The sequence below is a fragment of the Micropterus dolomieu genome, linkage group LG21, assembly GCF_021292245.1.
Source record: "Micropterus dolomieu isolate WLL.071019.BEF.003 ecotype Adirondacks linkage group LG21, ASM2129224v1, whole genome shotgun sequence".
NCBI classification, from domain to species: domain Eukaryota; kingdom Metazoa; phylum Chordata; class Actinopteri; order Centrarchiformes; family Centrarchidae; genus Micropterus; species Micropterus dolomieu.
The window spans coordinates 17,294,587-17,311,607 of NC_060170.1; the positions used below are offsets into that span (position 1 = coordinate 17,294,587).

Genomic DNA, 17,021 nt, shown 5'->3' on the forward strand with positions numbered 1-17,021 from the left:
AACAGCGAAAAGACCAAAACAGTCTGAAAGGGGACAAAAAACCGCGGAGGGATATATGAAAGGCGTAACGGCTCACAACATGTAACCAAAAATTCCTGCTGTATGTTATTTCATCACCATCAATCCACTAAAACACAAATGTGTTGCCATATGTCATATTTAATCTGGAGAACCATACGAAACATTTAGATACTCCTGTTTTTAAATTACACATATAATATGGCACTATTTTCAGGAAGTCCATGAATCTTCTATGGCTGTTCAGTGACATCCACGTGAGCCGGCCTGTCAACACACTACACACATAGAAACACACTATTTACACACTTCTTGTGTGTGCATGTTGATGGCATCTACATTATACATTACATTACTGCTCATAATTAGCATGATGAAGATTATTTCCATGTTGCAATTATCTGGTCTGAGTTCGACAATCCTGATGAATTAACAGAGATGCTGGGATGTGGTTGCGCAGGCAAATTGCCTTTAACAGCATGTTCATGAACAAATTAAACATTAATAATTTCGTACAAGACAAGTTTGTGCAGCTTGTAGAAAATTAAGGAATTCCTATTTATTGTAGCCTAGATGTCATTTAAACACTTTTGCTTAATACATTTATTACCAAAACATGAACTTGCATGTCAGGTGTCTGATATAATTGATCTTAACATGTTCTTTTGTAATCTCAATCATTTAAAAATGTATTTTTGATTTCTGCTTTTTTTTTTCTTTAAAGACAATGTGCACATTCTGTGGACAAAAGGGATTGACAAAATGATAGAGACATTTTTCTATATAAAATAAGACCTTTGGTGTGAGAGACCTGGGTTTCAATCCCCCACTGTGACCCATCCACCATTCTGTCCCTGAGCAAGACACTTAACCCCTTGTTGCTCCAGAGGCGTGCCACCTCTGACATGTATAGCAATTGTAAGTCGCTTTGGGTAAAAGCATCAGCTAAATGAATAAATGTAAATGTAAAGAAGTCCAATACAATGCCTCCGGCTACAACAGCTTTGAATTGACATATAGCTGAATAAATAGGCTTTTTAAATAGTTTCCATGTGACCTAGAGTGACTTCAAAATACCAGAAATTACCTACTACACTGCAGTGTAGTAATAATTTCTGGTATGTTGAAGGACAAAAAGAACACCTTTTCATACTAGATTTTCGTGCATCTTCTAACGGCAGTTTCTGCTGAGCCTTAACAACATTAGCTTACTCAGCAAATTTAAAATTATATATTACATTCAGTGCAATATCCTCTGCACTATTTTTCCTAAGTGTAATATTCTTTCTGCCCTTTGTCTCAACTGCTTCTAGTATGGTTTGCAATGATTAGGAGTAGCACTCCTAATTTTGTTGTATATTTTACATTTTGTTTCCCTCCCTCTCCGCCTCAAGCTGATGTGCGGTGAGCGTTCTTGGCATAATGCCTGCCAGCCCTGTGCATCTCCCAGGTGGGTGCCACACATTGGTGGTGTAGGTGGAGTTTCTATGATAAAGCACTATATAAATGTAATGCATTTTTATTATTATTAATGACAATAAAGGCTTTTTATTCTATTCTATTTTATCTAAATATTTGTGCTATTTTTGATAGCTTCCTTGTAATGTGACACAGTGGCTCAAAATCAATACCATAATACCTAACAGTCAACACTATTTCATCAGCAGGCACTTTTGTATTGGAAGAAATAATTTTATAACTTTACCCTATATACAGTCTATGCTTTACACTGTCTGGATCACTGGATGTGTTGTGCACAGGAACAACCCTGTATTTTGACGAAAAGGATGGAGAAGAATAGCTGGTCTGTCAGGCACATTTAAAATGACTGAGGCAATGTTCTCTCTTTTTCGAACTTCTTTTGGAAGTGTAATTGTCACTGCACAAACAAATCAATTTACCCCGTTTTTGAAAGCAGTTCCAACTGTACTCCTAATGTTAATGAGGAATATATTTGCAGACACGTGCCTTCTTTTGGTTCCACACCTCCCCTCTATTTTAATAAATGCTCTTAATGTAAAAATTAATAAAAAACAATTATTCTCATTAAATCCACCGTTAAAACGTTGTTTACATTACTATACTCGACTAACTGTACCTATATTTGACACCCTGTTTGAAAGCCAAACTGATCAATGTCATTTACCCCTTATATGGATTTCTTCATATTAGTCTTCTTATAAAGCCCAATATCAAATATCACAAATTTGCCTCAAGGGGTTTTGCAATCTGTGCAGCATACGACACCCTAAGGGAATAGGTAAAAAATGGAAGAAACCTCAGGAACAGCAGAGAGGGGATCCCTCTCCCAGGACCCACACATGCAGTAGTTGTTGCGAACTGTCATATGTTGTATTAAATGTAATTTTAAGTGATATAGAAACAGCGTAACACTTATTATTTCATGATTTGATGTCGTTTTTGGGTCTGTTCTCAGTGATAAGATGCTGAACCTTTGAATAGCTTTCGTTCAGAAAACAAGACTCCTTACTAAAACTCGAGAACTCTTTACCATCTTTACTGCTTACCAGTTCAATGTTTATTCCTTAGCACAATTTGTATTTGTTTACAATTTACAGAAAACACATGACTTGCCCCTGAGACAGTACAGCACATGACAGCAGGGTGTAAGATGCAGGTAGGAGCAGCGTACATGGAACGCCATAACCAGGTAGCTGGCATCTGGAACATCTGCCATGAGTATGGGCTGGAAGTCCCAATGTCAAAATGGAGACACCTCCTAAGGTAGTTGAGAATGACCGAGCTAAGATCCTGTGGGACTTCAAGACCCAGACTGACAAACCAACCAGACATCGTGTTGATTGACAACAGTGGAAGAAGGCAGTAGTGAAAGATGTAGCAATCCCAAGTGACAGCAACATCAAGAAGAAGGAACACGAGAAGCTTGAAAAATATCAAATATCAAGGGCTGAAAGAGGAGCTAGAAAAGATGTGGAGAGTAAAAGCAACAGTGTTGCCGGTGGTAATCGGAGCACTGAGGGCTGTGACCTCCCAAACTGGGAGAGTGGCTCCAGCAGATTCCAGGTACAGCATCTGAGGACCTTAACACTGTATTATTATTATCATTTATCATTACACTTCTGTAATAGAGCCTATTATAAATTACTGTACATTTTCCACACTCTTATTCATATTTATATTTTAATTTTACATGGTATAGTTCTTTATATTCTATTTACCAACTTTCTATAATTTTTTCTATTCCTTTACACTTTGATGTGCAATGTGAGCAATTGTGACACAAGACTTTCCCCTCGGGGATCAATAAAGTATTTCTGATTCTGATACACAACTTGGCCAATAAAGCTGATTCTGTTTTGGTCTTCATAGAAAGGAAAAATACAGTAAGACTTTAATAAATGGCAAGGGACCTCAAACTTGTTAATTAACAGTTGTTGTTGTTGTTGTTTTTTAGACGCATTATAATTTGTGTCTGCATTTCAAAATGTTTGCCTTATTGTTTGTACATAAAGCAAGTTTTTAATAAAGTTTAGTTTTAAAAAACTGGGACCTTTTAAAGACCTATCACAGTCTGGCCATTTCAACCTCATTATATCATGTCATTTAAAACATTCAGTTTAAAATGTTCTGACCAAGACACGATCAATACGTATCAAAACGCATATGTTCTGACAGAAAACCAACACACATCCATCCATATATCGTTGAAAGTTAGTAAACATGTCGATGGTTTTAATCAGGCGTCCTGAACAGGCTGCTATTGCGTAGTGCCGACGGGCTGTGTATCCCCACTGACGAGAAGCTATGGGATTAGCAAAATAGTCCAGAGATGCGTGTGTCTCCTTGGTCACCTCTGAAAACACACTTCTTTAGCCGGTTCCATCACAGAGGTAGCGGCGTTGTTGTTACGAACGGGCGCAGATTTTTATTACGCTGTCTTACGGAATAATGTTAACACCTGTGGCCTTGAGCAGAGCAGGAAAACGAACTTGCCACCTGAGGTAACTCGCTAGCGCGTTAGCAGGCTCGGCGGCTCGACGACATAATAGGCTGCTGTGCTTCTCGGGAACACGGTGTGCTCGTTGTGTCAGATCAGCTCGGCCGCTCATCGATGATAGTATCTGTGATTTACAGATAGCGTCTCTATCCTTCACGGTTGCCTTTTGTTGTGTAATCATCCCCCCTGGCCGTGGGATGGAGTGGCACCATCTTACTTGCTAGTGAGCGAGCTAGCAGCTGTACAGCCGGTCCCCAGTGTCTTCGCATTGCGCTGGCTAAAAATACACTTCTTGTCCCATGCTCACTGCCCCTCCAAAAGTGGTGGGCTAGTCCACACCGGACTTCGGATTTTCTGGTCGCCTTGCTTGGAGTTTGGCACTCTACATGGTCACTACAGTGAATTCAGGACGACTTGAAGAGCGAGTCGGACCCCGAGGTTGTGAGCCGAGCTGGCCTGATCTAACGTTACATCGTACCGGTTGGTGGGCTTTAGGTCTCCAAGTGAACGAAACTCGGCTTTGGCTTATCGGTGGCCGAATATCATTTAGCCCTAATGGCCTTGTACTGCCTCCAGTAGTAATATAAGAAGCCTTGGTGCAGCCCAGGGTTGCAAGAGCTAAACTCTGTAAAGGTCAGAGAAAAACACTGTTTCCACTGTCAACTGTCTTGAGATTGGCGAGGCAGACTTCATCTGTCCGGAGCAGAGCACCATGTCGGAGGACAACAACGCAGACAAGTTTATCAAGGTAATTTTAACAAAGTCAAATGTGAATCCTCATGCAAATAGACATTGCTTGCATTAGTTTTCACTTCTGTGATAATCACATTCTGCTTGATTTAATGAAGTCTGAATTAAATAAGTGAAGCTGCAACAACAAACATTGGTGGTTCAAGTGTTCTGTTAGTCTCGGGATCGTAGATTATTGCTGAGTGACAGCCGGATGCCACTTTACTCGCTTCATTTGTTTTATACATATATTATTTTCAATGTTACGTCTGTCAACATGATACCAGGTGGCGATGACCCATTGGATTAGACACATGCCTTTGTGTGTGAAACCTGGGTTTCTATTCCCACTGTGACATCCACCAATGTGTCACCGAGCAAGTCGCTTAACGCCTAGTTGCTCCAAAGGCGTGCATCCGCTGACATATATAGTAATTGTATGTGGCTTTGGATAAAAAGCGTCAGCTAAATGACAAATTATTATTATTATTGTTATATTATTTTAGTGGCCCAATGAGTCTAATGAAGACTGCACTAAAAGCTCATAGAGTCAAGTCATAGATTGGTGTAACCCATGACACTCCTTGACGATAAAAGAGTTTTTTGTGTAGCTTGCAAATAGTGGAAATGTGAATCATTTAAAAGGTGTTATGAAAAGCTGTACCCATGATAAACAGTAGTGTCGAGCTTGGCTCTATCTAACATAGTTATGGTGATTAAAGCGCAACATTTCCATACACCCTGGCTCTGGGAATTGTTCCTGGCCTGCTCCGCTCGATGTGTCACTGCCCAGGCATCTATGACAGCAGTAAAATGTGATCTCAAGTGGCCCTGGCCCATGCTTCCACAGTTGGGTCAGAATGTACCTAATGCTGGGTTGACATTGGGGGGTGTGGGGGGGGACACCACTGAGAACCTGGAACTTACACTGTGTGTCCACTGGGGCCCTTATCATAAAGAAAGATTAGTGGGTTAGCTAGCTAATTATGGACTTAACCCCGGCTCTCTGGTATCAAGACCCTGGCACGCTCTAAACCAAGAAGTCATCATAGTAACCTGTTGTGCTTCACTGCTAACTTCTGCTCTGCTGGAATGAAAAGTTGCATTGTACCTTGTATTAAATACGTTTCTCCTGATCTATTGATGGTGCACGTGGTTGGTTTGTATTATCAGCCGACGGGTAACCAGCTTTGGCTATTATCCAGGGCTGCCAAATATGGGCCTAGCGCAGTCAGATCCTTCAAAGATATCAAGCAAGCACTTGGCGACAGTGGCAAGGACAAACTCCTTTTTGAAAGAGGGCGAGTGGTAATAATATTAATATCATGAGTCTAGATTATCATCAGTCTCTTTGTGTACACATATCAGATTGAACTGGCCAGGGCAGTGGTAGAGAGGAGACATTATGGTACCTTTTGGCAGTGGCAGGGTAGGAGGAAAAGGGCTATTAGTAATTTCTGATCCTAAGTTTGGGTTTTTGTAGCTTAAAGTACAGGCAGAGGATGTATCGCTTAACAATCCTTTAAATACAGCACAAAGTTAGAAATATTGACAAACCAAAAAAATATTCAAATCCAGTACGAGTGCTCCATCTCAATATTGTTGACTGGTTGTTGACAACCAGTGCTTCCCTCGTTCCTGGATAGCGTCCAATCCTTCTTTTATAATCCTTACCTAGACGTATGTGTTTTATAGCACACCAAGCTGGCTTTCTTCAAGAATAATCGGTGTTAAGGATTAACACTATCATGGAACTAGACAGGTGATAATGGATAAGAGAGCTATTACACAACCCGGTGCTAAGACAAAGGGTAAAACTGCACAGCACTCTTTACACAGTACCCAAACTTTTTTGAATGAGTTTAGATTAAAATTCATTTTCAGTTGATATTCTGTACTGACAATGATTGGGTGGGTGGTCTTTCTTGCACAGAATATTTTTCTTTATCAGTATAGTTTATCATGACATAGACTATACTCATAACTGTGAAAAGTAAAGGGAAATGTAACCCTAGGTTTGAAAACCATACATACATACATTTCTTCTGTTCAAACATCTGATGTATTGTTTGGTGCGGTTTCTCTTCCCGACAGGAGACATCCATTCTAGACGAGTACAACATTAACTGGACGCAGAAGTTGGGGGCCGGCATCAGTGGACCTGTCAGGTGAGTGAGGGAAAGTGCGTTAAGAAGTACTTTTCTCCATGGTCTTTCTCCATTCTCTAAATATAATAATATTACATATGATTTTTTATTTTTTTTTCCTACTGATTTAACTGTGATTGTGCTGCATCAGATCGATGTTGAATTTCTGTTTCTGGGGCAGGATGGCATAGACAAAACTCGGGACATGTAGAATTGCATAACCAGGATACATCATCATGGCGTCTGTTTTTACCTGTAATATTGTCTTGTTGGTGTCCACGAAAATGAGTGATCATATCAGTCACCATTTTTGACTGGCATTGTTTAGGATTGCAGAAATCATACTGGGAGAAATCTGACATGCTTGGTTAAGCCTGGCTGTGAGAGCAGAGCCGGGGTCAAGTCAGATTGCTTCCTAGTTTTGTTTAGATCTGACCAGTGTATTCAAAAAATTCTAAAATCCCATGATAGGATTAAAGAGGGGGATGAATATCGATTTTATTACACAGTTTAGTCATGCACTGCTATTGTGAATGCTTCTGCAGAGTGCAGGAGATGTGGTTGCAGCTGTGCTTTTTGGCTTCCCTGACTGCTGGATTCAAGTGTGATTTCAGAGCAGGTTATTTGCTAACTGGGCTGTCGAATGGACAAACTTTGTGACTGCTGCCAAAAACCCCTTCCTACATGTGTCACTTTCACTGTGGCACCATTTCATCAGCACAGTTTGACTTTATCCATGACACATTGAGAATGTGAAAGGGCCAGATGCAGAGAACAGACTGGTTTGTAACACCGTCACAACTAGAGGCTTAATATGGAGATTTTGGCACCCGTACCGTTTTTGTTGTGGTGGCTCATTTGTCCCAGACCATGTAACTGCAGCGTCCTGGTCTTGAATCAAACCCAAAACCCTCAGACTCCTGAGTGGAAGTATCTAAGCCTGTTTTTGAAAGTCTTCTTGTGCAAATGCGTACATGTAAACATTTGGAAAAGTGTATTATATCTAATTCCTTGGCTTTGGAAGGTTTTAGTCCACATGATATATGTGAAACCTTTTTGTGCACTGCAACTAACCCTATTTTGAGAAAGCCTCTTTTCTGCACTCAGATCGAGCAGTGGATGCTGGTGGATGCATGAAGGATCAATGATAAAACTCAGCACTTTTCTTAATTTGTGCACCCCCCTCTGCATTTTTCTCTCTAATCTTTTCCACTCTAACACACCGACAGTAACGTCACAGGAAAGCACACATTTCTGAGATATTAACAAGAAGCAGCGAGCCTTTTTACGTTTAACCCATTGAGAAACTACTTTTAAGTCATGGGGTGAATCCAAAGGACAGATTGAAGTTGTCATCAGCCTTACAAGCAGGACTTATGGCTGTTATTAACGAGCAAGAGATGTGACTCAGATATTGGCCAATAATGACTGCATTATTTTCCTCCATTTATAAACTGTCTGTGCATTAGCATTCTCCCAATCTCAAAATGTTGACCCAAGCCCTCGTCCGCCCCAGCTTAGATTTATTCCCTTACTCCAAAACATTATGGGGAGACAGTGGCTGCTCAAACAGCTTTGAGTCTGTTTATGCTATGTGCAGTTTCTTCTGTGCAAGTCTGACTGCCCTCTTGATTCCAGGTAGACACACGCTGTAATTTATCAGTGTGTGTCACTGACTGCTCCTGCCCATTCTGCACTTGGATGCTATCATGGATCAGCGAAGAGCAACCTGTTATTTCCTAACTTGTGTAGTTTTGGCCTCAAGTGACAAGAATATTGAGAAGTCAGCTGTCCATGAAAACAAACTCTTAAACTCTGTGATTCATGCTGGACTCACTCACTTATCCCATATTTTCACTCTGAGTCATGGAGAGTTTTGCCTAATGCAAATCTTTTTTTTGATTCACCTACGCACCCCCCCCCCCCCCCCCCCCCCCCCCCGCTAACCTCTTTCTGTCTCATAACAAGTTCATGTCTTTCACTGTACCAGCCCCCCTCTCCCTAACTCTGTGATTCATTAGGTGGGTATTGCTTTCCAGCGAAATGAACTTTGCCCGAAGCAGAATGTTTCTTGCAGTAATGCTTTAATAGTGTAATCTGAGTTCAAGGGCCAGAGGTTGCTGTTTAAAGTGAATATTTGAGTCATTGCTGCTTAGAAGAAGGAGAAAGGAGTTGATGGACTTTTCAGAAAATGTATATCCCCATAGTCCATATCTGAACTGTTTTTTGCTGCAATCCTAAATGCAGTTTGAAGAAAACCGAATGCCAATTTTCTTGCAACCTTGAATATGATATGGAAAAAAATATTACTGACTCAGATGGCTGTCTTTGGTATTACTCTCATCACAAAGATGAACATCTTTCCCATAACAAACTGTAATGTTGACGAAATACTGTTCCTAATTCTAGCAACACTTCTTTTCTAAGCTTTAAGAAGGGTGCAGCTGTATAACACCAATAGAACCATATTAACGCACATAGAAATTGACAATAAAGCTAAAATTGAATTAAATAAAATGGAGAAATGAACGACAAAACGAGTCATGTTATGCAGCCAGACACCAACTATAAGAATTTATAAGAACTGTAAGAACGGATCAAGATGCATACTAAGCAGAGCGTTCACAGTTGAAAAATCTACTTGTCAGTGCTCTCTGTTTTTCTGTCAGATTATATAATGGCCATGACACTGTTTCTGTACTGCAATGTCTTAATCCTTATTTACTGACCTGTACACTGATACTAATATTTACCGTAATAAGCTAATATCGACTGATTTAGTTAAAACCCACAGAAATATAATAAATAACAAATATATGTGGCCGAATTTTGTGGAAATATGTATAAACTAACATATTTTCATTTGATGGAATGATGCCACGATAAAAACACTGTCTGTCTCTAGTTTGAATACTTAATTAGTGTGAGCTAGAGCTGCTCAGTTAATCAAAACATAGCAATATGGCCAACAGCAATATCCGAATCACAGAAGCTGCAATTTTTTGATGAAGGTAAGAGCCAGACTCGTTGGTCTGGCAGTTCAGGTGCATTCTCAACCGTAGTGAAGGTACTTCATCACACTGCCTTCCCTTCCGGGAAGCACACACAGGCGTCCCTCGCACATCCAGCAACCGGACTTCTCCCATGCCAGGGTGCCCCCAGTGGGGGCCCCCCACCCTTGGGTTCCCTCATACGGTTCAAACACTGGGCCAGTGACCTCATGGCATCATCAGCAGTCACCCTACCCGGTTTTATATTTGTGGAGACTGTGTGGATATTTGTGGTTTTGGGCTACAAAACAAAATTGACGAGTTCATAATGGAAATGTTTCTTTATCATACAAACATGAGTGGTGGCAAAATGCTTGACTTTGTGTTTTATGCACAGACACTGATTACATTTTGCAGACAAGAGTTTAGTACTCATGACTCAGATAAGCCCAACATCGATGATAAACAGAGCTACTGAAAATAAGAAACTCCCTGCCACTACAGAAACTGCCTCACTGATTATTTGCATGGTCACACCTGTGACACAGGTTGGGGGTTGTCAAGTTGATTGAGATGTTTGTTGACTCTTGTTTTCTTGTTTAGAGTTTGTGTGAAGAAGTCATCTCAGGAACGCCTGGCCCTAAAGATCCTCATTGATCGCCCCAAGGCAAGAAACGAGGTCAGAGGACGCATTGCCGTGTTTGTGATTAATGTCTGTTAATGTTGTCTTCGGCTGTATCAATATGCTTTGTTCTGCCTGTTATCAGTCTTAATTAACTCCTGGTTTTCTTTTCTCATCACTCTGTCTCCTGTGCTTCTTCTGTCTGTTTGTCTCTTTGTCCATAACATTGTCATCCTGTGGTGAACAGTATGTCTAGCAGTCTCTCCCTGTCATTAGCAGCCTTCTGTTTTGATCAAGCCGCTTATTCAGCAGTTGAGCAGTGAGACATGTTGTCAAAACAAGCAACACAGACTTGCTTCACACAAGCGCTCGCTGCTGAACTGTGAAAGCTGTCACTGACGAGCAAATACACACAGATTATTACCACTAAACATCATCTCCTTCTAGCACTTTTGTCATATTTTTAAATGAGGTTGTACCTTTTGAGATATATGAGAGTGTGTGTTTGTGCACGGTAATGATGAGTTCAGTTTACATATTTGGTTTATAAAGGAAACACTTTCTTTATCGGCCTTACAAATTGCTTCTTGCATAGTCTGACGCTGCATATTAATTTGCATCATTGCGAGTAGTCGGAAGAAGCCTCCTTATATCACATAGAATGTGATATAAGGTGACATAGAATAACATAGAACCTGTTCTACTGTTTAACAGTTTATAAGGACAAACAGGACACAATAAAGGTCACATATTTTTGTTGCGTTCTTCTGTCACAACTCCTGTATGAAACCACCTGAGTTATCATCTCACACACACACACACACACACACACACACTCCTCTGACCTTTTCTGTTAATATGATGAAGGAAAAAGAATAGTAAACAAGACTTTCAATTCTACAGGAACCAATAAAGTGTTACTAGCAGTTATGTAGGTACATACAGTTGTCTGCAGAGGTTGCGCAACGACTTGTGTTTTACGTATTTTATGTCTGTTTTCTTTCATCTTAAATACGTAAGTACGGTGATGGTGTTTTGGCTTCCGAGCACTGCCAAAACATGGTTGACCTACATTAAATTAAATGTGCCTGAACGCATCCTGTGCAGACACAGACGGAGGAATGAAACTGCTGTTCCACTACAGGCTGCTTTTGCTGTACGGGATGTGTAGACATTGTGTCAGGGTTTGGTGATGGTGATTACAATATACAGTGAAACTGTAGAAATGTATTAGATTTCGTCCTATAGTTTCTGAGGGATCAGTTCAGTATGTCTTGTAGTTTTATTAAGCCATTGTGGGCAATGTCGCAAATCATTGAGCAGGACTTTTTTATGGCAGTATTCGTCATATATATATATATATATATATATATATATATATATATATATATGAATGAATGATAAATAAAGCAGGATAAAAAGTACATTTAGGTAGAATAGGCCTTTTTACTAATAACATTAACAAAATGCCCCAGTAAGCTGTGACAGTGAGCGAGGACACACAATACTGGGACCTTGAAACTGTAGCAGCTAAATGGAATTCAGCCATCATTCATTTTATTATTTATTTTTCAAAATGTCATCTGTGAAAAAAGGTTGATATTGAAGTGAATTACTGTAAACAGTGTTTTTTTATTCTCTTCAATGCAGGTGCGTCTCCATATGATGTGTGCCAACCACCCAAACATAGTGCAAATCCTGGAGGTTTACGCCAATAGTGTCCAGTTCCCACACGAGTCCAGTCCGAGGTAAAGAGCGGGGGGTGTGTGTGACTTTGTTTGTATAAAATCCATTTCTGTTTTTAACTGTACCTCATCTCCTCTCTTTTTGCTGTTTCCTCTGACCATCTTTACCTCCTTTTTTTACAGAGCGAGGCTCCTGATTGTTATGGAGATGATGGAGGGTGGCGAGCTGTTCCACAGAATCAGTCAGCACAGGCACTTTACTGAAAAGATGGCCAGCCAGGTCACAAAACAGGTGAAGACACATACACAAACACACACCTCTTCAGCATGCAAGGAGTCAGCACAGACTGCTTGTTCTCTGAATGTTATTTATCTCGATATTTAATTCCGGTCAGTCAGTCTTTGTCCGGTTGTAGTCTAACTGCGCGTGTGTGAAACACTTTTCCTCTGTGTGTAACAGCGTATCTCGCAGCCTCCCCATGTCATTAGCAGCCCGCCCGCTTGGATAAAGCAGCTCATGAGGCAGTTGGACAGTGAGACACATGGTCAAAAGAAGCAACACACACCAGCTCAAATTAATTGTGTTTAAAGGCTGCTTTAACACACACACACACACACACACACACACACACACACACACACACACACACACACACAGAGAGAGAGAGAGTGGTGTCTTAGTCTGATGTCTCTCCCCCTTTTAGATCAGTCAAGCCTTGGAACATTGTCACTCCCTAAATATTGCACATCGTGACCTGAAGCCAGAGAACCTGCTCTTCAAGGATAACTCTCTGGTAAGAGGCTGACGTTGCATTGCATTGCGCTGAGAATAGGTGGAGGCATAAATACTGCAATTTTACAAGTGTACCTCTACTGATGCCTCTGCTGATACTTTTGCACTAATTAAGCACACAACATGCAGTATATTTACTTTTAGGCTGGAACCAGCGCTTTACTGGCAGAGATTTTGCAGAAAATGGCCAAAATATTGGAAAGGATTTGGAAATATCCAATCTACATTTGCTGCTAGACAAGAAGTCTACCCATAAGCTTCTATGATCTCCCTAAAACCTGAATGTGTTCCTTTTAAACACATTTTGTCAATGGAAACTCAAGCCACTGAGACATGAGCAAACTGAGATTTGTTTTTGCACAGGAAGCTGCTAAATTATGTTTCTGTTCTCGTTCCATGTTCATGCTGCTCACTGAATGATTGTGTCTTTTCCACAGGATGCACCCGTGAAGTTGTGTGACTTTGGCTTTGCCAAAATTGATCAAGGAGACTTGATGACCCCTCAATTCACTCCCTACTACGTAGCACCTCAGGTGAATAGCGAACACACAATTCATCCAAAAATATGTGGTAAATGTAAACACACACACAGGTTTGCAGCAATATAGAAAGCGGAAGCAAATGCCCATGATGTTTTCCTCCTGCTGTTATTTCTGTTAGGTACTTGAGGCTCAAAGACGACACCAGAAGGAAAAGTCTGGGATTATACCTACCTCACCCACTCCTTATACCTATAATAAGGTCAGACCCAAACCTGTTCCACTTAAGCTTTTAGGCCTGCCATGCGAGGATTGTTCCTTAATTAATTAAATGTACTGTGCTAGGTTTCTTACAAATATCACTGCTGAAAGTATTTTTAAATAAACGTTTTGCCTTCTCTGTCATTCTTCAGAGCTGTGACTTGTGGTCTCTCGGTGTGATCATCTACGTGATGCTGTGTGGCTATCCTCCGTTCTACTCCAAGCACCACAGTCGCACCATCCCGAAGGACATGAGGAAGAAGATCATGACGGGCAGCTTTGACTTCCCCGAAGATGAGTGGAGCCAGATCTCTGAGATGGCTAAGGACATTGTACGCAAGTAAGTCTTTTTCTTGGATTCCCGTCTCTTTATATTTGGCTTGGTTGTTGTTTTGTTGTTGCCCTTTTAAATATCCAAAACAAATTTAAAAAACTGCTATACGCCTGCTTCCCATATGTTGTTTGTTATTGTCCCTATTATGCTGACTTGCCTTGCCTTTCCCCACATTTCCTTCCTCCTTTTCTCTTACTTCCCCACTCTCATTCCAACCATCCTTTTGATCATTTCTTCATTCATCCTTTTTCTGTCTAATCATTTTTTCTCCCTACCCTCCTCATCCCCTCCCTGCAGGCTGCTGAAGGTGAAGCCAGAGGAGAGGCTGACTATTGAAGGAGTATTGGCCCACCCGTGGCTCAACTGCACTGAGGCCCTCGACAACGTGCTTCCCTCCGCCCAGATGATGATGGACAAGGTGAGTGGGAAGTTAAAGGTCTTGTGTTGCGCTAATGTTGAATGATCATGCTGTTCCTGAATGAATTTTCAGCAGACGCCACTGTTGAAAGTTAGTCATAGTACTTATTATCTTCCAGGCGGTAGTCGCAGGTATCCAGCAGGCCCATGCAGAGCAGTTGGCCAACATGAGAATTCAGGATCTGAACGTCAGCCTGAAGCCCCTAAACTCTGTCAACAACCCAATCCTCAGGAAGCGGAAACTACTAGGGTATGTTTGCTTTTGTTGATGTTTTTGTGTCAACTTTTCTCCTAAAGTTTAGGAATACAAAATCATTTCTTTCTGTATTTGAAGTATAGATACATTGCACAGTAAGGTAAAAGTGCAGTACATTAAGGGACACTATCACAATGAGGTGAGAATGTTTTACTGATGTTTCTCTCTGCCCTACTGTATAACTCGGTGGAGCCCAACCGATAAATCGGCATGCTAATATTATCGGTGGATATGAGCTGATTGGAGATAAATCAGTATTTAGTGTTAATAACTGCAGATATATTAGTATTGGTGTGAATAACAGTCGATTAATTAAGAAGAAATGGAGACCATGTCATGAGTGTTGTTGTTGCATAGTTTGGCCACCTGAGGGCACTCTGCAACTCCCCTGTTGGCAACACACATCCACCACAAGTGTTTAAAAATAAACTTGTTTACTTGTTATCTGCATTATGTCATGTTATCTTGGTGATGTCTCATTACTACACATATCAAATGTTAGGGATAATCTGTGTTTATATTATGTGATTCTGAATAGAAGAGGAAAAAAAGAACATCGGCTGATATACGTCGGAAATCCTTAAATATCAAAATTTATATCGGCTCCACAATCCTATATCAGTCGGGCTCTATAACTCAGTGCTAAATCTAAACTAAAACCTCATTCTCTTAATATACTATTCTCCTAATTGAGTCTTGGACTGTCCACGTAGTCGTTGTAATGATATATTTTAGGGGTCCTCGATAAAATCTCAAAGTTTGGTCTGAAATGTGTTTTTGTGTCCATGTTGCAGCCCCAAGCCCAGTGACAGTTTCTTCATTCATGACCCAGAGAACGGAGGGGAAGACTCCAACGTAGCGCTGGAAAAATTACGAGATGTCATTGCACAGTGTATACTACCACAAGCTGGTCAGTAAACCCACACTGATATTAAAGACGTTTAAACTAAGTAGACTAAAAACAGCAACCAGCATTTTACTGAAGAAATAACTACTGTACTGTATATATACTAATGTATATATTGCATAACATTATATACCGTTCTAATTGGCTGGAATGCAGTTCATCACAGACAGCGTATCTATGTTGACTTGATGAAGTCAAAAATGTGTTTTCCCTCCACTCAACTAAGAAGAATTTTGCCAGTTGGAGATGAAAACAAAACAAAGAAACTGTCAGTGTGCACAGGACATAGATGATCAACTATTAATAATGTTCTGTTTATTAGGCGATAGTCACCTATGGTTTAACAGGTATAATAAATAAACATTGCTATATGAGCTGAATATATTATAGCTTATGTGAGGCATGACTGTGAATTTGTGCAAACTACGTCTCAGAGAGAGAGTAGCTTCTTGAAGTGAATATTTGTTTGTGCAGGAGAGAACGAGGATGAGAAGCTGAACGAGGTGATGTATGAAGCCTGGAGGTTCAACAGAGACTGTAAACTGCTGAGAGACGGCCTGCAGGGGCTCAGCTGGGACGGTCAGTACCATTTTAATCATCATCTATTAGGGGTGGGAAAAATAATTGATTCTTAGATGCATCGCGATGCGGACGTGGAAGATTATGAATCCATTAACAAATGTCTAAAAATCGGTTATTTAAATGTTAATTGATAACGCAATGTTGACGGAACGCAAAAGGCAGAACCCGCGGGAGTGCAGCGTCCGGACCGTCTGTGGAGCGCACACAACAGAGAGACCGGTGTTCCCCTGTATTCGCCACCGTTGTGGAATGAATAACCACCCCAAAATGTCACACAATCATTAATATCAAGTAATTATTTTAACTCGCACCAAAGTTAATGTAAGTCTGGAACGGCTGGAAAAGTGAAGGTTGTTGGCGCCAGCTAACATCTCCCCTGTACAAGGCCTGCTCTCTGTCCCCCACACCAGACTCCGGACATTAGGGACAGAGCCTTCAGCGTCACAGCCTCCACCCTCTGGAACTCATCCCCACAGAGGTCCGAAATGCTCCCTGTCTGGACACTTTCACAAATCTACTAAAAACCCAGCTCTTTACCAAGGCATTCACTCCTGAATGACTTTTTGCTGTTCTGTCACGGTAACTATGTGTAAAGGGTCATTGGGTCCTTTGAAAGGCGCTAAAAATATTTATTTATTTATGTAACGTTAGCTAAATTAGAAACAAAGTAATATTATTTATCGGCTATATGTCAGGACTGACTAACCTACTAGTCAAGGGTTGAGAATATCTGGTACAAGCTTAGACTAAACTGGTGTACAGCTCTGTCCTGTACACATACTGTACAACCTGATTATTATTTTTCAGTTTTCAGAGGACTGA

General features: G+C 40.7%; 1 protein-coding gene across 1 annotated transcript in view; it reads left to right on the top strand.

Moving 5' to 3' along the window:
* The first annotated feature begins 3,781 nt into the window (after positions 1 to 3,781).
* mapkapk5 (MAPK activated protein kinase 5) overlaps positions 3,782 to 17,021 on the top strand; it is a 19,022-nt gene continuing 5,782 nt past the window's right edge. The window contains exons 1-13 of the mRNA XM_046034770.1: positions 3,782 to 4,745; positions 6,821 to 6,894; positions 10,467 to 10,542; positions 12,136 to 12,233; positions 12,354 to 12,462; positions 12,875 to 12,964; positions 13,401 to 13,496; positions 13,624 to 13,704; positions 13,856 to 14,043; positions 14,335 to 14,455; positions 14,574 to 14,704; positions 15,505 to 15,620; positions 16,092 to 16,196. Coding sequence (XP_045890726.1) covers positions 4,710 to 4,745; positions 6,821 to 6,894; positions 10,467 to 10,542; positions 12,136 to 12,233; positions 12,354 to 12,462; positions 12,875 to 12,964; positions 13,401 to 13,496; positions 13,624 to 13,704; positions 13,856 to 14,043; positions 14,335 to 14,455; positions 14,574 to 14,704; positions 15,505 to 15,620; positions 16,092 to 16,196 — 1,321 coding nt within the window. The 5' untranslated portion in view covers positions 3,782 to 4,709. The remainder of the gene's footprint in view (positions 4,746 to 6,820; positions 6,895 to 10,466; positions 10,543 to 12,135; positions 12,234 to 12,353; positions 12,463 to 12,874; positions 12,965 to 13,400; positions 13,497 to 13,623; positions 13,705 to 13,855; positions 14,044 to 14,334; positions 14,456 to 14,573; positions 14,705 to 15,504; positions 15,621 to 16,091; positions 16,197 to 17,021) is intronic.